The 27,123-nt window shown below is 40.6% G+C and overlaps 3 protein-coding genes across 3 annotated transcripts; all 3 read right to left on the reverse strand.

Annotated features, from left to right (window-relative positions):
* Positions 1 to 42: 42 nt before the first annotated feature.
* LOC141765962 (fatty acyl-CoA hydrolase precursor, medium chain-like) lies at positions 43 to 8,012 on the reverse strand. Its single transcript, XM_074632325.1, has 13 exons — positions 7,848 to 8,012; positions 4,842 to 5,034; positions 4,612 to 4,753; positions 4,330 to 4,463; positions 4,022 to 4,175; positions 2,263 to 2,367; positions 2,046 to 2,144; positions 1,761 to 1,904; positions 1,562 to 1,639; positions 1,326 to 1,473; positions 1,091 to 1,240; positions 924 to 996; positions 43 to 796 (listed from the first exon to the last, which is right to left on the reverse strand). Exons 1-13 carry the CDS (start codon positions 7,921 to 7,923, stop codon positions 610 to 612), a joined length of 1,683 nt encoding a protein of 560 aa, XP_074488426.1. The 5' UTR covers positions 7,924 to 8,012; the 3' UTR covers positions 43 to 609.
* Positions 8,013 to 8,073: 61 nt separating this feature from the next.
* Positions 8,074 to 16,198, reverse strand: LOC141765963 (fatty acyl-CoA hydrolase precursor, medium chain-like). The gene is made up of 14 exons (XM_074632326.1): positions 15,993 to 16,198; positions 13,402 to 13,594; positions 13,172 to 13,313; positions 12,793 to 12,926; positions 12,491 to 12,644; positions 11,840 to 11,944; positions 11,626 to 11,721; positions 11,340 to 11,483; positions 11,140 to 11,217; positions 10,904 to 11,051; positions 10,644 to 10,793; positions 10,477 to 10,549; positions 9,898 to 10,361; positions 8,074 to 8,969 (listed from the first exon to the last, which is right to left on the reverse strand). Exons 1-13 carry the CDS (start codon positions 16,066 to 16,068, stop codon positions 10,175 to 10,177), a joined length of 1,680 nt encoding a protein of 559 aa, XP_074488427.1. The 5' UTR covers positions 16,069 to 16,198; the 3' UTR covers positions 8,074 to 8,969; positions 9,898 to 10,174.
* Positions 16,199 to 16,238: 40 nt separating this feature from the next.
* LOC141765961 (fatty acyl-CoA hydrolase precursor, medium chain-like) lies at positions 16,239 to 25,395 on the reverse strand. Its single transcript, XM_074632324.1, has 13 exons — positions 25,235 to 25,395; positions 21,572 to 21,764; positions 21,342 to 21,483; positions 21,060 to 21,193; positions 20,752 to 20,905; positions 19,018 to 19,122; positions 18,800 to 18,898; positions 18,515 to 18,658; positions 18,315 to 18,392; positions 18,079 to 18,226; positions 17,844 to 17,993; positions 17,677 to 17,749; positions 16,239 to 17,583 (listed from the first exon to the last, which is right to left on the reverse strand). Exons 1-13 carry the CDS (start codon positions 25,308 to 25,310, stop codon positions 17,397 to 17,399), a joined length of 1,683 nt encoding a protein of 560 aa, XP_074488425.1. The 5' UTR covers positions 25,311 to 25,395; the 3' UTR covers positions 16,239 to 17,396.
* Positions 25,396 to 27,123: the final 1,728 nt, after the last annotated feature.

A 27,123-nucleotide genomic window follows, 5' to 3' on the forward strand; every position in this document is an offset into this window, starting at 1 on the left:
CACAGCTGACTGACAAGCCGGAAATAACACAGAACAAGTGTGTACAGTGAAAACAACAGATTTAACAATTTAATTATTTCAGACAAATGCACACAAAATGTAATAAAATAGAAATAAAAGCTATAATAACAGTAATAGTAGCAAAACAGTGTGAATTTAACACTAGATTAATTGTTATAAAATAACAATAAAATTATACAACTTAAATACATCAAAATAAGTGAATTAAATAATAACCATTCTTCATCAAAGGCCTAGTTGAATAGGTAGGCTTTAAGTTTACGTTTAAAGATTTCAACAGCTCCAGCAGCTCTCAGATCCTCAGGCAGACTGTTCTAGCGGCTCGGAGCATAATGTCTAAAAGCTGCCCCACCAAAGGTTTTAGTCCTGACTAAAACTAATAGACTCGTGCCAGAGGACCTGAGAGGCCGTACCAGGTTCATACACTGTAAGCATGTGAGACTTATGCTGGTGCAAGACCATGAAGTGCTTTAAAAATTAAAAATACTATCATCACATTACTTTTACAAATGTCTCACACTGACTTGTTTGTGGTTAAAATTAATCAATAAAAACATTTATGGAAGGGAGGAAGGTGAGGTGACTGTTCTACAGCTCGCTGCGCTCCATCTTCTCTTTGTGTTGTCGGACTTTCTCCGGGAGAGTCTGTGTCAGAAAGACAAACCGGTCCTTCTTCAGGTGCTGACCAGTTACTTGCTCCTTTACATCAATTGACATGTAGTCCTCTTTTGCTCCATACTTTGGCCAGTGGACAAGGCCGTCCCCATTAGGAGACCTACACACACACACACACACACACACACACACACACACACACACACACACACACACACACACACACACGTTATAAACAAGTCTTATCTTCATGTGTATAATAACTTGTAATCAGGGTGAATTCCTACCCTGTGCGAGCAAAGTTGGCCCAGTAGCTCATCATGGTTCTGCTCAACTGCTCCTCATCTTCATCACATGCATCTAAAATAATGATAATCTGGTAAAACACTTTCCACTCTAGGAAACCCAGATCTCTGGTGGTCTATTGAAATAGTGATTTTTATATTGCACTTACCGGCTAATTTGATATATGTAGTTGTGAAGCAGAATCCTAATACTGTAAAGAGTTCATCTGCATGGTCACTCCCAACAAAGCTTGGCCTTTTTGACTGCAGGAATTTAGGAGGATGCTGGTACTCATACAGGTATACAGGGGCACCTGCATCTAGTAGTAGACAAATGGGTGTGATCTGTCTCGTTCAAACAATGGTTCTTAAATAGATTTGCATAATCTTGTGCAAGTAAAATACCTCTGTGGACATTAGCAGTCTTAATGGCTGGAATGGTAAACATCATATCTCCAATCAGCTCAGTGAACCCATCTCTATTCTTCACACGATCTTCACCGGTTCCAATATATTCATCTACCACCAAATCTCTGAACATCGCATCTTCGGGCTAGAGAAAATGAGCGACACATCTGTCAGATAAGTTTGAGCATGATGAAGCAGAGTAATACTGTAATGTCCAGCACTGTCTGCCTTACATTAGGGTAGAACATGAACATCATGTTCATGATCGGCTCCCGATCTAATCCCTCTGTCCAGTTTGGAGGAGCAAAGAACTAAGGGAAGACATTTAACATTTCAGACATGGACTAAAGCAAAACAATCATGTTTTCATGGACTTATCTGGAAATCAGTAATCTCTTCAGTCACACAAATTTCAGTAAAATGCACACCTACCTGAGGAAATATCCAGCCCCCTTCATCATTATTAACGCCGGTCATGAATGGTACAGTGAGAAGTTCATGTTTGTGGAACAGCTCATCCACAGGTTTTGTCATGAAGTGTCCATCAATATTTGGAGGAATTCTCAATTTTTGATCCTTGAGAGAATAAAATGTGTAAAAGAAAAAGTTGATAGTTGAAAGTGAACATTTCATAGACATCTTGCAGAACACATTTTAGGATCATTTAAACTAATCCCATTAAGTCAGTCTATATCAGTTTTGCATAAAATATCTCACCTGCCCAATAGCCTCAATAGTGTTAATATCGAGGTTTCTCATGCAATCAGCGATCTTCTCCGTGCTTTCGAGGCTACAGCCAGATATATTGGCTACCATCTGAGGAGAGATATGTGGGGTTCATCTCAACAGTTTAGAAAAATGTATATATTTTTTTTTATACTGATTTTGTGCACTGAAGAATGTTTACACACAAAAATAAACACTGAAAATGAACCTGCATTGCTGGTAGAGGATCATTTGAAAGGAGCAAATCCATTGCAGCAGTGCCGCTCTCAGCAATGGCACGGTGGAACAGGCCATCAGACAATGGTGAGAGAAGCTGTTGATTCAAGCAACAGAAGAAATGAAAGGTTTGGTACAGTACTTTGCAGTAACATAATGTTACTGTGCCACTCTTGCAAAAAAAGCGAGTTTATTTAAAGGGGAACGATGCCCATTTTCAAAATTCATACATATTATTCCTATGGTGTAAGACAGTCCAAAAATATTAGTAAACATGAGCAATTCTCTCCCAAATCCCAAAACTAGAGAGCTAAATCTCAAATTTGTGATGCCGTGGGGTATAAAGTATGGAACTGCTCCATAGACAACTAGAATGGCACTCGGAGAGCTCACACCTCCGCCCCTCTCTCCGTTCAGCTTGCGCAATCATCCGCATGTATTTTTGTTTATGTTGAGATCAGCTGTACGTAGCGGAGCATCGTAAAACACTTCATTCAAACTGGACAGAAACAAAATTAAACTCACCTAAACCGTCATTGTTACTCTTTCCAACAATCACCAAGTGTGCTTTGGTTGAACTCAACTGTAAGTTCACAGTGTTTAATGTGAAAAAACGCAGAATCTACAGTTGTCAGACTTTTGGAGTAATCCTGGTAACGGACAAAGAAACAAACAAACCAAAGCCAGACTTCGGCCATGGCGAAGGTAATGATTGGGAGAGATGTTATAGATGACACTGAGAGCACCCAGGGGGGATATGCATTTATGGGTGCATTTTCTGTTTCAAAACTGAGCTCACTACAATAGAATAAAGCTCATTGGGTATAAAAAGTAAACAAACATCACAACAACATTGTCTCTGGAGCAGCTCCAGAATTTATACCTAATGACAAGTTTGAGACTTACTTCTCTGGTTTCTGGCTTTGAGAGAAAGGAGCTCAAGTTAACAAATATTGATTGAACTTTCCTCGGCCATGGAAATGACATATTGGAATTCTTAATTTAGGTGGTGTTCTCCTTTAAAGGGACTGTTTGTAACTTCTTACACGTATAAATCACCCGGGTCGGTGTCCCATGTGCGCTCGCTCGCATATGCGCGCTCGCATATGCGCGCTCGCATGTGGCTATGCTGTTCAGACAAGACTCCAACACAAACTACACGGAAGCACCAAAACCGCAAAGTTTTATCTGGTGAAGCCCGTCTTGCTAAACAGTGTTGGCCGCGGTCGTAGTCCGCGGGGGAGACCGTAGCTTTGGTCTCCAGGGCCGGAGTCTCTGCTGTACTCTGCTCCTCTGCCAGCTTGCCTATCTAGTGAATGTACAGTGGACGTTTGTCTGCAGCTCCTCCAGACCAACAGAGGTTTCCCGTGTCTTGTGAAGTGACGGGGCTCCGCAATGAGAAACGTTATCGTCTCCGACCGGGTGCCGGTGTCTCCCTCCGGCTGCGGTCGGGAGGCTGAAGCAGGAAAAGCCAACACTAGGATCAGCAGTGATTCATGGAGAGACCTTCGTCTGGTCAGCTAACATTATACTGCCAAGCAGGTGAAATATAGAGTGATATTGTGGTTTTAGCTGACGTGTGTCGCCTCACTGTTTTGAGCGATGCTCCTTCATGTCTATTTAGAGCGAGCAAGCGCAAGCCCGACGCTGACTTTTGTTGACTTAACGGCCACAGGTGTCGCTGTTAACAAGCATTTCTGATTCTTACAAACAGTCCCTTTAAAGTGCTTTATCAGCAGATTGATCCTTACCAGGAGGGATACGCTCACTCCGCCAGCAGACTCCCCAAATATGGTAACTGAATCTGGGTCTCCTCCAAAGTTGTGAATGTGCTGCTGGATCCACCTCAGAGCTTGTATCTGGTCCAACATGGCAAAGTTCCCTGACATGTGCTCGTCTCCAGTGCTGGATAGAGCATAAAATCAAAGTCTACAGCAGCTGATAAAAGTGACCCAGTTTTGAATTTTTGCTCACATGTGTCACAGATCAAATCCAAACTAGTAGAATACAATCATAGTATATTCATTCTAACTGTGCTTAGTGATTTGAGTTGTTTTACCTGAGAAAGCCCAGAAGTCCCAAGCGGTACTGGATCAGAACCACAACCACATCCTGGTAAGCAGCCAGAGCAGAGCCATCATATGTTGAAGCTGACCCCATAACAAACCCTCCACCATGGATCCAGACCATGACCTGGGAAAGTAATGAAAGACCTTGATCTTTTCCACATCATGACATCATGACTCATATTGTCATTATGGATTCTTCAAAAAGCAATCAAGTCTACATGAACTCTGTCAAAAGTTATCCAAAGCTGAATCTCAAACCTGTGGCAACTTACTGGGAGCTTGGCATTGTGAGCTCTGTTTGCAGGGGTGTAAACGTTGAGGTAAAGGCAGTCCTCTGAGATGTCTGGGAGCTCTGCCAACTTGACACCGAGTTTATCAAACATATCTATAGAAAACTGTTTGTTTTGAACACACCTGAAAGAGAGACATGTTTTTGCAGTGAGTACGGGATATAATTTCTCCAAGTGTGGTATGCAACAACTGAAGCACATGAAGGACTTACATGGGTGGCTGCCGGGTGGCGTCTCTCACTCCTTCCCATCCCTCTACAGGCTGGGGTGCAGCCAGTCTCAGAGCAGGGCCTACAGGTGGCTTGGCAAATGGGATACCCAGGTAGGCGTGGACCCCAGTCTCCTTCCCCTTTACACTCACATACTGACCTCTCAGGCTCCCGAGCTTTGTGTGGACTTCAGGTGCTGTCAGGATATTAGGATCAGGATATTAATCACATCAGTTCAATTAATATATCTATGTAAAAAATCAACAACATCTGGTTGTTGCTTGGTTCTAGCTTATGTTGAAACTGACAAGTAGACAAGTGTTAAATAGAATAAATAGAATAACAACTTTCGCGATCAATGATTGTAACATACATTTTGAGTGTGTGAATCTTTTATCTTGAAATAACTGGTTTAAATGCAGACAATTAGACTGTTGTCAGGCTATCAAATAGGCATTATCAGTCAAGCGTAGTATATATGGGTCAGTAGGGGTCTACTACACCCACTAGTGGGTTTTATCATCTATTCACATGATAGATCACAGAAAGAAGGTATAAAAAAAAAACACGACAGCGACCTCTAGCGACCGTAGTAATTATGACAGGAGCAGAAGCGGAAGTCAGGTGCTGTAGTATAAGACTGAAACTCCATAAAGGGTTGAGGTCAGGGACAATACCTGGGACACAAAACACAGGCTTTTCATCCAGGAGAGTTGGAGTTTGCATCCTGTGTGGAACCAACAATGTGTAATTGTCTTTGTGTTCATACTTATTTTAACCCAAAACACAGTGTTTTTTCCTAAACTTAACTAAGTGTGTTGTTTGCCTAAGCCTTAAGAAGTATTTTTGTTTGTGTTCAAAACGTGACGTTTCATTCAGTTTTACATCATGTTAGAACAAAAGTGAAAGTTTCACTTTCACTTTTACAAAGAGGTAGGTGTAGTAGGCCCCTAACGACTCACATCTATGGTGCTTATAGCGACTGATAACGCATATTTAATGGCCTGATAACAGTCGTGCGTGGGTATTTGTAAGGTATAACAGTGTGACAGAGTGACTGGGCAGAGAGGGGAGTTGCTGCAGACTCGAATTAGAATGAGTTGCTGCAGCTGTGCCTGATGAGGACTGGGGTACGGAACAGGAAGTGTTTAAAGGGAGAGGATTGAGCATGGGCTTGTGGTTCTGGGGAGCTGCGCTTGGTGCGTATATCCAAGCCGAGTAGAGCACTCATTGTTGGCGGAGGGTGCCGTTCGCTGCCAGGTAGGGCTGCTGAAGACAGGTAGCTGGGCTGTAGGATAAGGTTCCTGCATTAGGCAAGGCCAGATCAGTTAAAGCTTGTGTAGAGGCGCTCCTGCTGTATGTGGAAGCCTCCCAGCGTTGGAACGGCATTTCCCCCACATCTGATTGTGTCAAAGGGGGGAAGGTCTTGACTCCGAGGCAAGGTAAGTCTTTTAAATGACAATTTTCCTTATTTTGTTTGTGTTAATTATGCCGTGTTTGTTCCAAGAGCAGTTTAGCCACAGTGTTGTCGGGAAATATGGTTGTTTAAAGCAGCAGTGGGTAGAAATGGAGCAAATATGATTTAAAAAAAGTCACTTTTATAAAACGGTCATTATATCCTGACAGTAGTACATGAGACAGGTAATCTGAAAAAAAAAATCATGTGCCTCTGTGTCCTCCGGTGCTCCTAATGACATCTGCAAGATTTCACAGACCAGAGGAAAACAACCAATAAGAAAAATTTAAAAATGTGTGACCCGGCAGCCATGTTGAGATCAGTTGAGGAAATGCCAAAGAGAGAAGATACTGGCATCCCACGAAACTAGAAAACCTAAGGAATCCATTGGTACCAACTATATTATTTCATACTAGCTTGCGAAGGAGGTAAAATAACACTCCAAACTTGCTCTAAATTTTGGCAAGGAAAAACAGGCATGGCCATTTTCACAGGGTTCCCTTGACCTCTGACCTCAAGATATGTGAATGAAAATGGGTTCTATGTGTACCCACGAGTCACCCCTTTACAGACATGCCCACTTTATGATAATCACATGCAGTTTGGGGCAAATCATAGTCAAGTCAGCACACTGACACACTGACAGCTGTTGTTGCCTGTTGGGCTGCAGTTTGCCATGTTATGATTTGAGTATATTTTTATGCTAAATGCAGTACCTGTGAGAGTTTCTGGACAATATTTGTCATTGTTTTGTGTTGTTAGTTGATTTCCCACTTCCACTTTTGCCCACTCCCATGTTGATAAGAGTATTAAATACTTGACAAATCTCCCTTAAAGTACATTTTTAACAGATAAAAATTTAATTAATTTACGATTTATCATGGACAATCATGCAATTAATCGCGATTAAATGTTTTAATCGATCAGATGAAATGCATATTATACCTTTAAAACCGGTAGTTTGCCGTAATGGCTCCTTTATAAGGTTGTTGATTTAACCTGGTGAGTAAAATGATAACATAATAGAAATGATGGCTGTTAAAAAAGAGGGAGACAAATAGATTGATCCTTTGAGAAGAGGCTATCACATTACTCCATTCTGGCAGTTTTACACCACTGAGTAATATTTGATTATTCAGTCACCCCCAACTTCCTGTTATCAGCTTTCAAGCAAAAGAAGTTATTATAACTCGCAACCTGATGTACTCTTTGGAAAGTTTTCACCTTAAAACACAGTCAGCCTCGACAGAATAATAGGTGACCTTTTACTTACATAACCTACTGGCCATGTAGGTCAAGAATGTTATCTATAAAGTCAACAAGAAATTCAGTCCTATGAGAAATACATTTAAAGAAGTTACTATAACGTGAGTAGGCTGAGCAAAAGTTGACATTGAAAGTATGTTTAATAGATGAAGCCTATATTATGTCTATTTGTGGTTTAGTTTAGATTATAGCGGTCCCGTCAGATCTACATCTAAAAATCACTGCGTGCTGTTGTTGTCGTCGAAGTTGTTGTTGAGCAAAGAAAGTAAGTTGTGTCTTCTACCTACCATGCAGGTCTGCAGCAACATGGAGAAATAAAACAAACGTTAGAAAGAAGCTGGTCTGTTTTCCTCGGATCTTCATGGTGGTTGTTCACTGCTCGGTTCTGAGAGGAGGAACCTCAAAGACAAAATGACGCCTGGTGAGAAGCTTTCCCTTTTTTTGACCAAAGTGGTGCTGCACTTCATACTACATGCAGGAAAAGGCGGGACTCTGTCGATTTTATAACACAACTAGAGGTCACATCAAACTTTATTAGTATAGGACTTTATACAGGTTGTTGCAGTCCAAAGTGCTGACTGACAAGCCGACAATTAGACAGTGAAAACAACAGAAAAGACAAAACATTTCAGCAATTTAACAGTTTGATGATTTCAGACCAATGCACACGAGACAATAACATGATAAAAATGCAATAAAATAGAATTAAAATTTATAATAACAATAATAGTAGTAAAACAGTGTGAATTAAAAACTAGATTCATAAAATAACAATAAAATAGAATAAAATGTGATGCAGTGGTTATCGGAGCAAAAATGATTAAAAAAGGTTATTTTTATAAAACGGTCACTATATCCTGACAGTAGTGCATGAGACAGGTAATCTGAAACAAAATCATGTGCTTCTGTGTCCTCCGGTGCTCCTAATGGCATCTGTAAGATTTCACAGACCGGAGGAAAACAAACAATCAGAGGTCAAGTTGGAGCCTTGCCGTCTCTGAGCAGCTGTCAATCACTCGCAAAATACAATCAAACGGTCAAACTATGACCACAATGTTTACTTTGTATTGTTTTCATTTGCCTTTTAGCCAGTAAATCATCTGCCAGTCAACTAATTAAGTGGAAATCCTTGGAAGACTGGTATGCCAATACAAAGGTTTCTTAAATAACCCAGCTACCACAAATGTCAAGTTTCCACATGGTCTTTCGAGCCGGAGGCTTAAGCATTGGGTATGGATCAGGGAGAGCAGAGACTCATACAGATCTCATTCCACAAGTGATTGTGGCGGTGAGTCTGAAACAGACTGTGGAGTTAGTAGGGAAACCAACGACAGTGTAAGCCAACTCAAATATGTGTACACAGTGCATGTCAATTACCAATACGCCAGCATGATGATTACATGCCCAACCTCCCCACCAAAGCATGCTCAGAGTGTGGAATCTGGGCACCCCCTCCACTCCAGGTGCGCTTAGTACCTCCTCCAAACGGGACAAGGCCATGGAATTGCTGGAAGCCAAAACCATCCAAGCCTCAGCCCCAGATTCCTGGCTACCCATCCAGGCCAAGTCCCAGCAGCCCGGCTCCTATGTTAAGCCACGGCAGCCCGGCTACCCATCCAAGTACCAGCAGCGCGACTACCAGGCCATGCCCCAGCAGCCTAGCTATCCATCCAAGCCCCAGCAACCACCCACACAAATTGTAGGCATCTTCAAATCAAAACCCCTTGGATATGTGTCATCAGACTTAGCTGATCATGACCCTGTGACCCCAAATCAGCTCCTCATGGGGCGATGGGATGCCTCCATTCCCCAGGCAGTGTATGGTGACTCAGATCTAATCAGTCGAAGAAGATTGAGACACAGCCAGATCCTAGCAGACCCCTTCTGGCCACACTTCATCAGAGACTACTTACCCATTCTTCAAACCCGCTAGAATTGACAAACGGACACCGCCAGTCTAACAGTGTTGGATGTAGTCATGGTAATGGACCCACTGCTGCCTAGAGGACTCTGGCTGATTGGGAAGGTAACCTGTCCCATTCCCAGTGAGGATGGGCGTGTCCGTACAGTAGAGGTTAACATCAAGGGAAAACTGTACATCTGATCTGTTGCAACACTCGTATCCCTCCCTTCAATGGCTGACCCTGAACCCACTGGTTTTGCTTACTTGTTTAATTATTGAATGTGTTACCACATTTGAGGTAGAAAATCTTCCATCCTGCCCAGTCCTAGGGGGGCGGGACTTGGCCTCAATCTGTCAGGCCACACCTGAACTGATAAAAGGCCTCAATCAGGCCCTGCTCATTCTCTCCCTTTGTTTAACTTTTGACTCGCTACTGCCATATCACACACATTTTTATAAGTCAAACTGAGGCATTTCAAAAAATCTTCTAAAGATACATTTTGAAAGGTTCTCCTTTCCAAATTTCATACAATGCATGGTGCTACAAAAAGTACTAAAATTCAATTTGTTTGAATGTTATCATTATTATTATCATCACATTACTTTTACAAATGTCTCACAGTATGTCTAATGCATTTTTGACTGGCTTGCTTGTGGTTAAAATTAATCAATAAAAACATTTATGGAAGGGAGGAAGTCGAGGTGACTGTTTTACAGCTCGCTGCGCTCCATCTTCTCTTTGTGTTGTCGGACCTTCTCCGGGAGAGTCTGTGTCAGAAAGAGAAATCGGCCCTTCTTCAGGTGCTGACCAGTTACTTGCTCCTTTACATCAATTGACAAGTAGTCCTCTTCTGCTCCATAATTTGGCCAGTGGACAAGGCCGTCCCCATTAGGAGACCTACACACACACACACACACACACACACACACACACACACACACACACACACACACGTTATAAACAAGTCTTATCTTCATGTGTATAATAACTTGTAATCAGGGTGAATTCCTACCCTGTGCGAGCAAAGTTGGCCCAGTAGCTCATCATGGTTCTGCTCAACTGCTCCTCATCTTCATCACATGCATCTAAAATAATGATAATCGGGTAAAACACTTTCCACTCTAGGAAACCCAGATCTCTGGTGGTCTATTGAAATAGTGATTTTTATATTGCACTTACCGGCTAATTTGACATGGGTAGTTGTGAAGCAGAATCCTAATACTGTAAAGAGTTCATCTCCATGGTCACTCCCAACAAAGCTTGGCCTTTTTGACTGCAGGAATTTAGGAGGATGCTGGTACTCATACAGGTATACAGGGGCACCTGCATCTAGTAGTAGACAAATGGGTGTGATCTGTCTCGTTTATGAAAGTGTGTCACAGTAAATATGAAACAATGGTTCTTAAATAGATTTTCAAAATCTTGTGTAAGTAAAATACCTCTGTGGGCATTAGCAGTCTTAATGGCTGGAATGGTAAACATTATATCTCCAATCAGCTCAGTGAACCCATCTCTATTCTTCACACGATCTTCACCGGTTCCAATATATTCATCTACCACCAATTCTCTTAACATCGCATCTTCGGGCTAGAGAAAATGAGCGACACATCTGTCAGATAAGTTTGAGCATGATGAAGCAGAGTAATACTGTAACGTCCAGCACTGTCTGCCTTACATTAGGGTAGAACATGAACATCATGTTCATGACCGGCTCCCGATCTAATCCCTCTGTCCAGTTTGGAGGAGCAAGGAGCTAAGGGAAGACATTTAAACATTTCAGACATGGACTAAAGCAAAACAATCATGTTTTCATGGACTTATCTGGAAATCAATAATCTTTTCAGTCACACAAATTTCAGTAAAATGCACACCTACCTGAGGAAGTATCCAGCCCCCTTCATCATTATTAACGCCGGTCATGAATGGTACAGTGAGAAGTTCATGTTTGTGGAACAGCTCATCCACAGGTTTTGTCAGGAAGTGTCCATCAACATTTGGAGTAATTCTCAATTGTTGATCCTTGAGAAAAGAAAATGTGTAAAAGAAAAAAGTTGATAGTTGAAAGTGAACATTTCATAGACATCTTGCAGAACACATTTTAGGCTCATTTAAACTAATCCCATCAAGTCAATCTATATCAGTTTTGCATAAAATATCTCACCCCAATAGCCTCAATAGTGTTAATATCGAGGTTTCTCATGCAATCAGCGATCTTCTCCGTGCTTTCGAGGCTACAGCCAGATATATTGGCTGCCATCTGAGGAGAGATATGTGGGGTTCATCTCAACAGTTTAGAAAAATGTATATATTATTTTGTGATACTGATTTTGTGCACTGAAGAATGTTTACACACAAATAAACACTGAAAAATTAACCTGCGTTGCTGGTAGAGGATCATTTGCAAAGAGCATATCAATTGCAGCAGTGCCGCTCTCAGCAATGGCACGGTGGAACAGGCCATCAGACAATGGTGAGAGAAGCTGTTGATTCAAGCAACAGAAGAAATGAAAGGTTTGTTGGACAGAAGTGACTTTGCAGTTACATAATGTAACTGTGCCACTCTTGCAAAAAAAAAAGTTTATTAAAGGGGAACGATGCCCATTTTTTAAATTCATACATATTATTCCTATGGTCTAAGACAGTCCAAAAATATTAGTAAACATGAGCAATTCTCTCCCAAATCCAAAAACTAGAGAGCTAAATCTCAAATTTGTGATGCCATGGGGTATAAAGTGTGAAACTGCTCCATAGACAATGATTGGGAGAGATGTTATAGATGACACTGAGAGCACACAGGAGTATAAAAAGAAAACAAACATCACAACAACATTGTCTCTGGAGCAGCTCCAGAATTTATACCCAATGACAGGTTTGAGACTTACTTCTCTGGTTTCTGGCTTTGAGAGAGAGGAGTTCATGTTAACAAATATTGATTGAACTTTCCTCAGCCATGGAAATGACATATTGGAATTTTTAATTTAGGTGGTGTATCCTTTAAAGTGCTTTATCAGCAGATTGATCCTTACCAGGAGGGATACGCTCGTTCCGCCTGCAGACTCCCCAAATATGGTAACTAAATCTGGGTCTCCTCCAAAGTTGTGAATGTGCTGCTGGATCCACCTCAGAGCTTGTACCTGGTCCAACAGGCCAAAGTTCCCTGACATGTGCTCATCTCCAGTGCTGGATAGAGCATAAAATCAAAGTCTACAGCAGCTGATAAAAGTGACCCAGTTTTGAATTTTTGTTCACGTGTGGCACAGATCAAATCAAAAGTATATAATCATAGTATATTCATTCTAACTGTGCTTAGTGATTTGAGTTGTTTTACCTGAGTAAGCCCAGAAGCCCCAAGCGGTACTGGATCAGAACCACAACCACATCCTGGTAAGCAGCCAGTGCAGAGCCATCATATGTTGAAGCTGACCCGATAGTAAACCCTCCACCATGGATCCAGACCATGACCTGTTAAAGTAATGAAAGACCTTGATCTTTTCCACAAAGCATAAAGCACATTTTTACTTAGACTTTAATCTGATTAAAACATAAAACTGATGGTGACAAAAACAGGACATCAGTGTCTTTGCAGTCTGGTTCTAAATGGGCATCATCACTCATATTGCCATTATGGATTCTTCAAAAAGCAATCAAGTCATCTTCAACATGTCCAAAGTTATCCAAAGCTGAATCTCAAACCTGCGGCAACTTACTGGGAGCTTGGCATTGTGAGCTCTGTTTGCAGGGGTGTAAACGTTGAGGTGAAGGCAGTCCTCTGAGATGTCTGGGAGCTCTGCCAACTTGACACCGAGTTTATCAAACATATCTATAGAAAACTGTTTGTTTTGAACACACCTGAAAGAGAGACATGTTTTTGCAGTGAGTACGGGATATAATTTCTCCAAGTGTGGTATGCAACACCTGAAGCACATGAAGGACTTACATGGGTGGCTGCTGGGTGGCGTCTCTCACTCCTTCCCATCCCTCTACAGGCTGGGGTGCAGCCAGTCTCAGAGCAGGGCCGACGGGTGGCTTGGCAAATGGGATACCCAGGTAGGCGTGGACCCCAGTCTCCTTCCCCTTTACACTCACATACTGACCTCTCAGGCTCCCGAGCTTTGTGTGGACTTCAGGTGCTGTCAGGATATTAGGATCAGGATATTAATCATATCAGTTCAATTAATATATCTATGTAAAAAATCAACAACATCTGGTTGTTGCTTGGTTCTAGCTTATGTTGAAACTGACAAGTAGACAAGTGTTAAATAGAATAAATAGAATAACAACTTTTGCAATCAATGATTGTAACATACATTTTGAGTGTGTAAATCTTTTATCTTGAAATAACTGGTTTAATGCAGCCAATTAGACGATTGTCAGGCTATCAAATAGGCATTATCAGTCAAGCGTAGTAGATGTGGGTCAGTAGGGGTCTACTACACCCACTAGTGGGTTTTATCATCTATTCACATGATAGATAACAGAAAGAAGGTATTAAAAAAAACACGACAGCGACCTCTAGCGACCGTAGTAATTATGACAGGAGCAGAAGCGGAAGTCAGGTGCTGTAGTATAAGACTGAAACTCCATAAAGGGTTGAGGTCAGGGACAATACCTGGGACACAAAACACAGGCTTTTCATCCAGGAGAGTTGGAGTTTGCATCCTGTGTGGAACCAACAATGTGTAATTGTCTTTGTGTTCATACTTATTTTAACCCAAAACACAATGTTTTTTCCTAAACTTAACTAAGTGTGTTGTTTGCCTAAGCCTAAAGAAGTTGTAGTTTTGTTGCCTAAACCTAAAGAAGCCTTTTTGTTTGTGTTCAAAACGTTACGTTTCATTCAGTTTTACATCATGTTAGAACAAAAGTGAAAGTTTCACTTTCACTTTTACAAAGAGGTAGGTGTAGTAGGCCCCTAACGACTCACATCTATGGTGCTTATAGCGACTGATAACGCATATTTAATGGCCTGATAACAGTCGTGCGTGGGTATTTGTAAGGTATAACAGTGTGACAGAGTGACTGGGCAGAGAGGGGAGTTGCTGCAGACTCGAATTAGAATGAGTTGCTGCAGCTGTGCCTGATGAGGACTGGGGGAATTGAACAGAACGTGTTTAAAGGGAGAGGATTGAGCATGGGCTTGTGGTTCTGGGGAGCTGCGCTTGGTGTGTATATCCAAGCCGAGTAGAGCACTCATTGTTGGCGGTGGGTGCCGTTCGCTGCCGGTTAGGGCTGATGAAGACAGGTAGCTGGGCTGTAGGATGAGATTCCTGCATTAGGCAAGGCCAGCTCAGTTAAAGCTTGTGTAGAGGCGCTCCTGCTGTATGTGGAAGCCTCCCAGCGTTGGAACGGCATTTCCCCCACATCTGATTGTGTCAAAGGGGGGAAGGTCTTGACTCCCAGGCAAAGTAAGTCTTGACAATGACAATTTTCCTTATTTTGTTTGTGTTAATTATGCCGTGTTTGTCCCAAGGGCAGTTTAGCCACAGTGTTGTCGGGAAATATGGTTGTTTAAAGCAGCAGTGGGTAGAAATGGAGCAAATATGATTTAAAAAAAGTCACTTTTATAAAACGGTCATTATATCCTGACAGTAGTACATGAGACAGGTAATCTGAAAAAAAAAATCATGTGCCTCTGTGTCCTCCGGTGCTCCTAATGACATCTGCAAGATTTCACAGACCAGAGGAAAACAACCAATAAGAAAAATTTTAAAATGTGTGACCCGGCAGCCATGTTGAGATCAGTTGAGGAAATGCCAAAGAGAGAAGATACTGGCATCCCACGAAACTAGAAAACCTAAGGAATCCATTGGTACCAACTATATCATACTAGCTTGCGAAGGAGGTAAAATAACGCTTCTAACTTGCTCTAAATTTTGACGAGGAAAAACTGTCATGGCCATTTTCACAGGGTTCCCTTGACCTCTGACCTCAAGTTATGTGAATGAAAATGGGTTCTATGGGTACCCACAAGTCTTTAACCTTGTGAATAACTTGTTAACACAATAGAAATGATGGCTGTTAAAAAAAGAGGGAGACAAATAGATTGACCCTTTAAGAAGAGGCTATCACATTGCTCCATTCTGGCAGTTTTACACCACTGAGTAGTATTTGACTATACAGTCACCCCCAAATTCCTGTTCTCAGCTTTCAAGCAAAAGAAGTTATTATAACTCGCAACCTGATGTGCTCTTTGGAAAGTTTTCACCTTAAAACACAGTCAGCCTCGCCAGAATAATAGGTGACCTTTTACTTACATAACCTACTGGCCATGTAGGTCAAGAATGTTATCTATAAAGTCAACAACAAATTCAGTCCTATGAGAAATACATTTAAAGAAGTTACTATAACGTGAGTAGGCTGAGCAAAATTTTACGTTGAAAGTATGTTTAATAGATGAAGCCTGTATTATGTCTATTTGTGGTTTAGTTTAGATTATAGCGGTCCCGTCAGATCTACATCTAAAAATCACTGCGTGCTGTTGTTGTCGTCGATGTTGTTGAGCAAAGAAACGAGTTGTCTCCTACTTACCATGCAGGTCTGCAGCAACATGGAGAAATAAAACAAAGGTTAGAAAGAAGCTGGTCTGTTTTCCTCGGATCTTCATGGTGGTTGTTCTCTGTGGGGGTTGTTGCGACACTGCTCGGTACAGAGAGGAGGAAGCTCAAAGACAAAATGACACTTGGTGAGAAGCTTTCCCCTTATTTGACCAAGGTGGTGCTGCACTTCATACTACATGCAGGAAAATGCGGGACTCCGTCGGTTTTATAACACAACTAGAGGTCACATCAAACTTTATTAGTTTTGGACTTTATACAGGTTGTTGCAGTCCAAAGTGCTGACTGACAAGCCGACAATTAGACAGTGAAAACAACAGAAAAGACAAAACATTTCAGCAATTTAACAGTTTGATGATTTCAGACCAATGCACACGAGACAATAACATGATAAAATGCAATAAACATATTTTAGAATTAAAAGCTATAATAACAATAATAGTAGTAAAACAGTGTGAAGTAAAAACTAGATTAATAAAATAACAATAAAATAGAATAAAATTAGATGCAGTGGTTATCGGAGCAAAAATGATTAAAAAAGGTTATTTTTATAAAACGGTCACTATATCCTGACAGTAGTGCATGAGACAGGTAATCTGAAACAAAATCATGTGCTTCTGTGTCCTCCGGTGCTCCTAATGGCATCTGTAAGATTTCACAGACCGAAGGAAAACAACCAATCAGAGCCGAGTTGGAGCCTTGCCGTCTCTGAGCAGCTGTCAATCACTCGCAAAATACAATCAAACGGTCAAACTATGACCACAATGTTTACTTTGTATTGTTTTCATTTGCCTTTTAGCCAGTAAATCATCTGCCAGTCAACTAATTAAGTGGAAATCCTTGGAAAACTGGTGTGCCAATACAAAGGTTTCTTAAATAACCCAGCTACCACAAATGTCAAGTTTCTACATGGTCTTTCGAGCCGGAGGCTTAAGCATTGGGTATGGATCAGGGAGAGCAGAGACTCATACAGATCTCATTCCTCAAGTGACTGTGGTGGTGAGTCTGAAACAGACTGTGGAGTTAGTAGAATACCAACAGTGTAAGCAAACTCACAGTGCATGTCAATTACCAATACGCCAGCATGATGATAACATGCCCAACCTCCCTAACACACACATTTTTTTAAGTCAAACTGAGGCATTTCAAAAAATCTTCTAAAGATACATTTTGAAAGGTTCTCCTTTCCAAATTTCATACAATGCATGGTGCTACAAAAAGTACTAAAATTCAATTTGTTTAAATGTTATCATTATTATCATCACATTACTTTTACAAATGTCTCACAGTATGTCTAATGCATTTTTGACTGACTTGTTTGTGGTTAAAATTAATCAATAAAAACATTTATGGAAGGGAGGAAGGTGAGGTGACTGTTTTACAGCTCGCTGCGCTCCATCTTCTCTTTGTGTTGTCGGACCTTCTCCGGGAGAGTCTGTGTCAGGAAGACAAACTGGTCCTTCTTCAGGTGCTGACCAGTTACTTGCTCCTTTACATCAATTGACAAGTAGTCCTCTTCTGCTCCATACTTTGGCCAGTGGACAAGGCCGTCCCCATTAGGAGACCTACACACACACATACATACACACACGCACACACGTTATATACAAGTCTTATCTCCATGTGTATAATAACTTGTAATCAGGGTGAATTCCTACCCTGTGCGAGCAAAGTTGGCCCAGTAGCTCATCATGGTTCTGCTCAACTGCTCCTCATCTTCATCACATGCATCTAAAATAATGATAATCGGGTAAAACACTTTCCACTCTAGGAAACCCAGATCTCTGGTGGTCTATTGAAATAGTGATTTTTATATTGCACTTACCGGCTAATTTGACATGGGTAGTTGAGAAGCAGAATCCTAATACTGTAAAGAGTTCATCTGCATGGTCACTCCCAACAAAGCTTGGCCTTTTTGACTGCAGGAATTTAGGAGGATGCTGGTACTCATACAGGTATACAGGGGCACCTGCATCTAGTAGTAGACAAATGGGTGTGATCTGTCTCGTTCAAACAATGGTTCTTAAATAGATTTGCATAATCTTGTGCAAGTAAAATACCTCTGTGGACATTAGCAGTCTTAATGGCTGGAATGGTAAACATCATATCTCCAATCAGCTCAGTGAACCCATCTCTATTCTTCACACGATCTTCACCGGTTCCAATATATTCATCAGCCACCAATTCTCTGAACATCGCATCTTCGGGCTAGAGAAAATGAGCGACACATCTGTCAGATAAGTTTGAGCATGATGAAGCAGAGTAATATTGTAACGTCCAGCACTGTCTGCCTTACATTAGGGTAGAATATGAACATCATGTTCATGACCAGCTCCCGATCTAATCCCTCTGTCCAGTTTGGAGGAGCAAAGAGCTAAGGGAAGACATTTAAACATTTCAGACATTGACTAAAGCAAAACAATCATGTTTTCATGGACTTATCTGGAAATCGGTAATCTCTTCAGTCACACAAATTTCAGTAACATGCACACTTACATCAGCAAGTAACCAGCCCCCTTCATCATTATTAACGCCGGTCATGAATGGTACAGTGAGAAGTTCATATTTGCGGAACAGCTCATCGACACGTTTTGGCAGGAAGTGTCCATCAACATTTGGAGGAATTCTAAAATTTTTATCCTTGAGAAAATAAAATGTGTAAAAGAAAAAGTTGATAGTTGAAAGTGAACATTTCATAGACATCTTGCAGAACACATTTTAGGATCATTTAAACTAATCCCATTAAGTCAGTCTATATCAGTTTTGCATAAAATATCTCACCTGCCCAATAGCCTCAATAGTGTTAATATCGAGGTTTCTCATGCAATCAGCGATCTTCTCCGTGCTTTCGAGGCTACAGCCAGATATATTGGCTACCATCTGAGGAGAGATATGTGGGGTTCATCTCAACAGTTTAGAAAAATGTATATATTATTTTGTGATACTGATTTTGTGCACTGAAGAATGTTTACACACAAAAATAAACACTGAAAATGAACCTGCATTGCTGGTAGAGGATCATTTGAAAGGAGCAAATCCATTGCAGCAGTGCCGCTCTCAGCAATGGCACGGTGGAACAGGCCATCAGACAATGGTGAGAGAAGCTGTTGATTCAAGCAACAGAAGAAATGAAAGGTTTGGTACAGTACTTTGCAGTAACATAATGTTACTGTGCCACTCTTGCAAAAAAAGCGAGTTTATTTAAAGGGGAACGATGCCCATTTTCAAAAGTCATACATATTATTCCTATGGTCTAAGACAGTCCAAAAATATTAGTGAGCAATTCTCTCCCAAATCCCAAAACTAGAGAGCTAAATCTCAAATTTGTGATGCCGTGGGGTATAAAGTATGGAACTGCTCCATAGACAACTAGAATGGCACTCGGAGAGCTCACACCTCCGCCCCTCTCTCCGTTCAGCTTGCGCAATCATCCACATGTATTTTTGTTTATGTTGAGATCAGCTGTACGTAGCGGAGCATCGTAAAACACTTCATTCAAACTGGACAGAAACAAAATTAAACTCACCTAAACCGTCATTGTTACTCTTTCCAACAATCACCAAGTGTGCTTTGGTTGAACTCAACTGTACGTTCACAGTGTTTAATGTGAAAAAACGCAGAATCTACAGTTGTCAGACTTTTGGAGTAATCCTGGTAACGGACAAAGAAACAAACAAACCAAAGCCAGACTTCGGCCATGGCGAAGGTAATGATTGGGAGAGATGTTATAGATGACACTGAGAGCACCCAGGGGGGATCTGCATTTATGGGTGCATTTTCTGTTTCAAAACTGAGCTCACTACAATAGAATAAAGCTCATTGGGTATAAAAAGTAAACAAACATCACAACAACATTGTCTCTGGAGCAGCTCCAGAATTTATACCTAATGACAAGTTTGAGACTTACTTCTCTGGTTTCTGGCTTTGAGAGAAAGGAGCTCAAGTTAACAAATATTGATTGAACTTTCCTCGGCCATGGAAATGACATATTGGAATTCTTAATTTAGGTGGTGTTCTCCTTTAAAGGGACTGTTTGTAACTTCTTACACGTATAAATCACCCGGGTCGGTGTCCCATGTGCGCTCGCTCGCATATGCGCGCTCGCATGTGGCTATGCTGTTCAGACAAGACTCCAACACAAACTACACGGAAGCACCAAAACCGCAAAGTTTTATCTGGTGAAGCCCGTCTTGCTAAACAGTGTTGGCCGCGGTCGTAGTCCCCGGAGACCGTAGCTTTGGTCTCCAGGGCCGGAGTCTCTGCTGTACTCTGCTCCTCTGCCAGCTTGCCTATCTAGTGAATGTACAGTGGACGTTTGTCTGCAGCTCCTCCAGACCAACAGAGGTTTCCCGTGTCTTGTGAAGTGACGGGGCTCCGCAATGAGAAACGTTATCGTCTCCGACCGGGTGCTGGTGTCTCCCTCTGGCTGCGGTCGGGAGGCTGAAGCAGGAAAAGCCAACACTAGGATCAGCAGTGATTCATGGAGAGACCTTCGTCTGGTCAGCTAACATTACTGCCAAGCAGGTGAAATATAGAGTGATATTGTGGTTTTAGCTGACGTGTGTCGCCTCACTGTTTTGAGCGATGCTCCTTCATGTCTATTTAGAGCGAACAAGCGCAAGCCCGACGCTGACTTTTGTTGTTTTAACGGCCACAGGTGTCGCTGTTAACAAGCATTTCTGATTCTTACAAACAGTCCCTTTAAAGTGCTTCATCAGCAGATTGATCCTTACCAGGAAGGATACGCTCACTCCGCCAGCAGACTCCCCAAATATGGTAACTGAATCTGGGTCTCCTCCAAAGTTGTGAATGTGCTGCTGGATCCACCTCAGAGCTTGTATCTGGTCCAACATGGCAAAGTTCCCTGACATGTGCTCGTCTCCAGTGCTGGATAGAGCATAAAATCAAAGTCTACAGCAGCTGATAAAAGTGACCCAGTTTTGAATTTTTGCTCACATGTGTCACAGATCAAATCCAAACTAGTAGAATACAATCATAGTATATTCATTCTAACTGTGCTTAGTGATTTGAGTTGTTTTACCTGAGAAAGCCCAGAAGTCCCAAGCGGTACTGGATCAGAACCACAACCACATCCTGGTAAGCAGCCAGAGCAGAGCCATCATATGTTGAAGCTGACCCGATAGTAAACCCTCCACCATGGATCCAGACCATGACCTGGGAAAGTAATGAAAGACCTTGATCTTTTCCACATCATGACATCATGACTCATATTGTCATTATGGATTCTTCAAAAAGCAATCAAGTCTACATGAACTCTGTCAAAAGTTATCCAAAGCTGAATCTCAAACTTGCGGCAACTTACTGGGAGCTTGGCATTGTGAGCTCTGTTTGCAGGGGTGTAAACGTTGAGGTAAAGGCAGTCCTCTGAGATGTCTGGGAGCTCTGCCAACTTGACACCGAGTTTATCAAACATATCTATAGAAAACTGTTTGTTTTGAACACACCTGAAATAGAGACATGTTTTTGCAGTGAGTACAGGACATAAGTTCTCCAAGTGTGGTATGCAACAACTGAAGCACATGAAGGACTTACATGGGTGGCTGCCGGGTGGCGTCTCTCACTCCTTCCCATCCCTCTACAGGCTGGGGTGCAGCCAGTCTCAGAGCAGGGCCTACGGGTGGCTTGGCAAATGGGATACCCAGGTAGGCGTGGACCCCAGTCTCCTTCCCCTTTACACTCACATACTGACCTCTCAGGCTCCCGAGCTTTGTGTGGACTTCAGGTGCTGTCAGGATATTAGGACTGAATCAAAATCATAATGTAACACAATATCAGTTCAATTAATATATCTATGTAAAAAATAAGGGAACAAATAATGAACTAAATGCTAGTGAACCATTCATTAATGAGTAACTCCCACTCAAATTGTATACAGTAGCTAATGATTATAAAAAGAGTGACGAACAAATCAGTTATAAAAAACGATAATTGATGAATCGTTAATGAGTGTTTCTCTAGTAATTCCTAATGGGAGGACTATATAGTAGATAATGATGTGTTACTAGAGAACAGACAGGGAGATCCTATATTAATGAATCATTAAGTAATGATTAGTTCATGAATATATGTGACTTGATCATACTGACCACTGTCATGAGTCGCTCCTGATGTACTCTGAATCAGCTGATAAGCGACAAAAAACTGGTAACAACTCATTAATTACTGATTACTTAAACATTTGTTACTGTTTTTGTGTCCCCCCCAAGTAAAGTGAGACATAATACGGAGTAGTTACTGAGGAGTCCCTCATTACATGATCGTTCCTCACTCGTCTTATAATCATTAGCTACTGTATAAAATTCTATAAGGTTCTCATTAATTAATGCTTCACTAGCAGTTAGATCTTTAAGTAATCATTAACTAATCATTACCTACTCCATAAAATTTGATTGTGAGTTACTAACTAATGGTTCACTAGCAGTTAGTTCCTCATTCGTTCCCCAGTAACTACTCACATTGTTGTGTACCTTATTGTAAAGTGTTACAGAGTGAATGAATGCCATTAGTAAATTAGTAAATATCCCGAACACAGCAAAATAAGAAGAAAAGAGAAAATACAGGCAGAGGGCAGGGTCTCTGCAGATACAGACACCACACACTTCTAGTGGGTCAGAAGGCTGTCAAAGTTAACGTGATAAAAACGCCTTAATGCAAATTCGTTTTAACATCACTAATTTCACATTAACGCAATCGATCTTTCCGATGCTGTAGCGGGCTCAGTTTTAAAGCTGGAGAGAAGATACTGGCATCATACACTATCATAATATAATCATAACTAGAAAACCTAAGGAATCCATTGGTACCAACTATGTCTTACTAGCTTGCAAAGGAGGTTAAATAACGCTCCAAACTTGTGCTAAATTTTGGTGAGGAAAAACTGGCATGGCCATTTTCAATGGGGTGGGTCCCTTGACCTCTGACCTCAACATATGTGAATGGAAATGGGTTCTATGGGTTCCCACGAGTCTCCCCTTTAAAGTCATGCCCACTTTATGCTAATCACATGCAGTTTGGGGTCAAGTCAGAGTAAAGGTCAGCACAGCTGTTGTTGCCTGTTGGGCTGCAGTTTGCCATGTTATGGTCTGAGCATATTTTTTATGCCAAATGCAGAACCTGTGAGGGTTTCTGGACAATATTTGTCATTGTTTTGTGTTTTTAATTGATTTACAAGAATAAATATATACATACATTTGCATAAAGCAGCATATTTGAATATATATTCATGTTGATAAGAGTATTAAATACTCGACAAATCTCCCTTTGCGGTACATTTTGAACAGATACAAATGTAATTAATTTGCGATTTATCATGGACAATCATGCAATTAATCAATGAATTAATTAATGAAATGTTTTATTCGATCGAATGAAATAACTTTATAAGGTTGTGTTGATCTAACCTGGTGAGTAAAAAGTTAACACAATAGAAATGATGGCTGTTAAAAAAAGAGGGAGACAAATAGATTGATCCTTTAAGAAGAGGCTATCACATTACTCCATTCTGGCAGTTTTACACCACCGAGTAGTATTTGATTACACAGTCACACCCAAATTCCTGTTCTCAGCTTTCAAGCAAAATAAGTTATTACAACTCGAAACCTGATGTGCTCTTTGGAACGTTTTCACCTTAAAACACAGTCAGCCTCGCCAGAATAATAGGTAACCTTTTACTTACATAACCTACTGGTCATGTAGGTCAAGAATGTTATCTATAAAGTCAACAACAAATTCAGTCCTATGAGAAATACATTTAAAGAAGTTACTATAACTTGAGTAGGCTGAGCAAAATGTTACCTTGAAAACATGTTTAATAGATGAAGCCTATATTATGTCTATTTGTGGTTTAGTTTAGATTATTTAAGGTTGAAAAGTGAAAGTTTAGTAGATGTCTAATCTGTGAATATGTGCATAAGACAAACAATAAACAGTTAGAGGCTACACTGTAAACAATTGATGTTAATTTACATCAGGATCTCAACAGTATTAACCTGTTATTGCTAAAAACAGCGCTTTACTGTTAATACAAAAGAAAACCTGTTAAATTACGCTCATAGGCCGTTTTTTAACTAAACTATAATGCATTCTTAAAAAACAGCACTTTACTGCTGATCAACTGTCTAAAGTATCATCAGTAACAGTTTCATGCAGTATTGTTTTAATTCTGGGACCTGATCTGCACATGTGAGGCTTGTACATTGTACATGATTGTAAAATCAGTGAATTAGCTTTACTGTTCTTCACTCACATGTTGTTCTGGTTTGCATTCTGTGCTTGTAGCCAGCTATAGACAGACATTTTGTGAAAAGTGTCAACAAGTCTATAATAGCCTTTTTCCCTAACAAGTGCCTTTAATTGTATTTAGTGTGACTATTCCTATGTCTGTAACCTGCTAAGTCTATTCATCTAGGCAAAAAATAATGTTTATTAAAATGTGCGTAAAAAATACAACCTAAATAGTGCATTAAAACAAATCAGTAAAATAATGTAAAAGAAAGGTGAAAAACAGCTATATAATGTATCCTTAAACAGTAAATTAACTGTAAAATACTGTGAAATTAAAAAAAAACAACAGTATTTTTCATTAACAGTACAAAGCTGTACATTTCAGCAACAGTATAATAATGTTAAATTTACAGTAACATAAAGGCAACCCTGCTGCCAGTTCTTTACTGTTATTTTACTGGGAAATTCTTAACAGTGTATAAAGTCAACAACAAATTCAGTCCTATGAGAAATACGTTTAAAGAAGTTCCTATAACTTGAGTAGGCTGAGCAAAATTTAACGTTGAAAACATGTTTAATAGATGAAGCCTATATTATGTCTATTTGTGGTTTAGTTTACATTATTCAAAGTTGAAAAGTGAAAGTTTAATAGATGTCTAATCTGTGAATCTGTGCATAAGACAAACAATAAAGGCTACTGTAAACAAGGGGTGTGCTGTAGTTAAATAGTTGTTATGCATTTTTAAAACATGTAATGATGTTTTTAAACTGGTCTAAAGTCAGACTATAAGCTATGTAGCCAGTAAATCCTGTGGTCTGTATCAGAGCTATAAAGCATAGAGGCGATGTTGCTCAGTGTTCTTCAGACTATAACGGTTTCTGTTAGATCTACATATACAAATCACTGCGTGCTGTTGTTGTCGTCGATGTTGTTGTTGAGCAAAGAAAATGAAAGTTGTGTCTCCTACTTACCATGCAGGTCTGCAGCAACATGGAGAAATAAAACAAAGGTTAGAAAGAAGTTGGTCTGTTTTCCTCGGATCTTCATGGTGGTTAATCTCTGTGTGGGTTATTGCGACACTGCTCGGTAGAGAGAGGAGGAAGCTCAAAGACAAAATGACGCCTGGTGAGAAGCTTTCCCCTTATTTGACCAATGAGGTGCTGCACTTCATACTAAATGCAGGATAGGCAGCTTTAATTGTAGAGCACATTTCAGCCACATGGCAATTCAAAGTGCTTTACACAAACATTCAAGAACATGAAGACATAATTAAAACAGTTATAAAAACATTAAAGATTTGAAAATAAAAACAAGCTAAAAAATAAAAGCTATAGGATAGAAGCTAAAATGTTGTATAACACACAAGAGTAAAAGCTCTAGTGCAGTATAAGATCATTATCTGGGTTTAATAAAAGGCAGCAGCAGCAAACAGGAAAGTTTTAAGCTTTGTTTTAAAAGAACTAAGAGTTGGAACAAAAAAAAGAAATGCATAAATAAATAAATAATAATAAGACTGCACTCTTCCATAATAGCTCTAGGGGCCATCATCATATATGTTCAGTTCTTCATAAACTCTGAGGAGAGACTTTGCATGTTGTGTTTTACATAAACATTCAAGAACATCGCGACAAAGTGCAAAAGAACATTAAGACATAATTAAAACAGTTATAAAAACATTAAAGACTAGAAAATAAAAACAAGCTAAAAATAAAAGCTATAGGATAGAAGCTAAAATAGAGTATAACACACAAGAGTAAAAGCTCTAGTGCAGTATAAGATCATTATCTGGTTTAATAAAAGGCAGCAGCAAACAGGAAAGTTTTAAGCTTTGATTTAAAAGAACTCAGAGTTGGAGTTGGTCCTGCAGGTTTCTGGGAGCTTGTTCCAGATATTTGGTGCATAAAAACTGAACGCTGCTTCTTCTGCATGTTTAGTTGTGACTCTGGGGACACTAAGCAGACCTGATCCAGATGACCTGAGAGGTCTGGATGGTTCATGACATAGCAGAAGATCAGAAATATATTTTGACCCTAAACCATTTAGTGCTTTGTAAACCAGCAGGAGTATTTTGAAATCAATTCTCTGAGAGACAGGGCATGACGGTCTGGGTCTGGGTATCATCGGATAATGGACATGGCCTTAGTTGGCCTTTTACAGGAAACAGGCCCACTAGGTGAAGCTGCCTATCTGACCCACGCTACAGCCCTTCAAACACGGTGTCACACTAGCCAGCTAGAAATCAATGTGGCTGAGAAGAAAGAATTAATCATGTGCTGCACAAAACAACATTTGATCACAGAGCCAGTTTCACTTGATGGCCAACATGTTGAAACTGTGGAACACTTTAAATACCTCGGTACAGTCCTGGACACCCAGGTGAGCTTCTCTGAAAATACAGAGTATATCTTCAAGAGATGCTCACAGCGACTTTATCTTCTAAGGAAACTTAGTGGCCTCGGTGTCAGCCGGCAGATTTTAGAATTAGTGTACAAAACTATTGTTGAGAGGATTTTAACCTTTAACCTTCCTGCCTGGTACGGTCACCTACACTGTAGATAGAAGAATAAACTGTCTAGGATTGTGTCAATGGCAGGCAAAATAGGTGGTAAACCCCAAAAGCCCTTGACTCAACTTTTTACAGAAAGGACGAGGAAGAAAGCGAGGAGCATCCTGGCAGATAGCTCCCATCCTCTCTGCAGCCAGTCGGGAGGCGCTATAGAGCCCCTCTGGCAACTAAACATGTGTTTAAAAAGTCTTTCATCCTAAATGCCATCAATACTCTAAACTCAACACAGTGACTGAGCAGATCTGAGCCACAGACACTGACATGAACTGTTTTTAATGTGTAACATAACCTGTC

The sequence above is a fragment of the Sebastes fasciatus genome, chromosome 4 (genome assembly GCF_043250625.1).
Source record: "Sebastes fasciatus isolate fSebFas1 chromosome 4, fSebFas1.pri, whole genome shotgun sequence".
Taxonomy (NCBI): Eukaryota; Metazoa; Chordata; class Actinopteri; order Perciformes; family Sebastidae; genus Sebastes; species Sebastes fasciatus.

Excerpts from the sequence above, each read along its gene's own strand:
- LOC141765962 (XM_074632325.1), bottom strand. The coding sequence starts at position 7,923 with ATGAAGATCCGAGGAAAACAGACCAGCTTCTTTCTAACGTTTGTTTTA. Across the intron at positions 4,754-4,841 it reads GCCACCCGGCAGCCACCCAT|GTGTGTTCAAAACAAACAGT; the intron begins GTAAGTCCTTCA and ends TCTCTCTTTCAG. Across the intron at positions 797-923 it reads GCCAACTTTGCTCGCACAGG|GTCTCCTAATGGGGACGGCC; the intron begins GTAGGAATTCAC and ends GTGTGTGTGTAG.
- LOC141765961 (XM_074632324.1), bottom strand. The coding sequence starts at position 25,310 with ATGAAGATCCGAGGAAAACAGACCAACTTCTTTCTAACCTTTGTTTTA. Across the intron at positions 18,393-18,514 it reads GGGGCTGGTTACTTGCTGAT|CTCTTTGCTCCTCCAAACTG; the intron begins GTAAGTGTGCAT and ends GTCTTCCCTTAG. Across the intron at positions 17,750-17,843 it reads TACCCATGTCAAATTAGCCG|ATGCATGTGATGAAGATGAG; the intron begins GTAAGTGCAATA and ends TCATTATTTTAG.
- LOC141765963 (XM_074632326.1), bottom strand. The coding sequence starts at position 16,068 with ATGAAGATCCGAGGAAAACAGACCAGCTTCTTTCTAACCTTTGTTTTA. Across the intron at positions 12,645-12,792 it reads GGGCTTCTGGGCTTACTCAG|CACTGGAGATGAGCACATGT; the intron begins GTAAAACAACTC and ends TGCTCTATCCAG. Across the intron at positions 10,362-10,476 it reads GCCAACTTTGCTCGCACAGG|GTCTCCTAATGGGGACGGCC; the intron begins GTAGGAATTCAC and ends GTGTGTGTGTAG.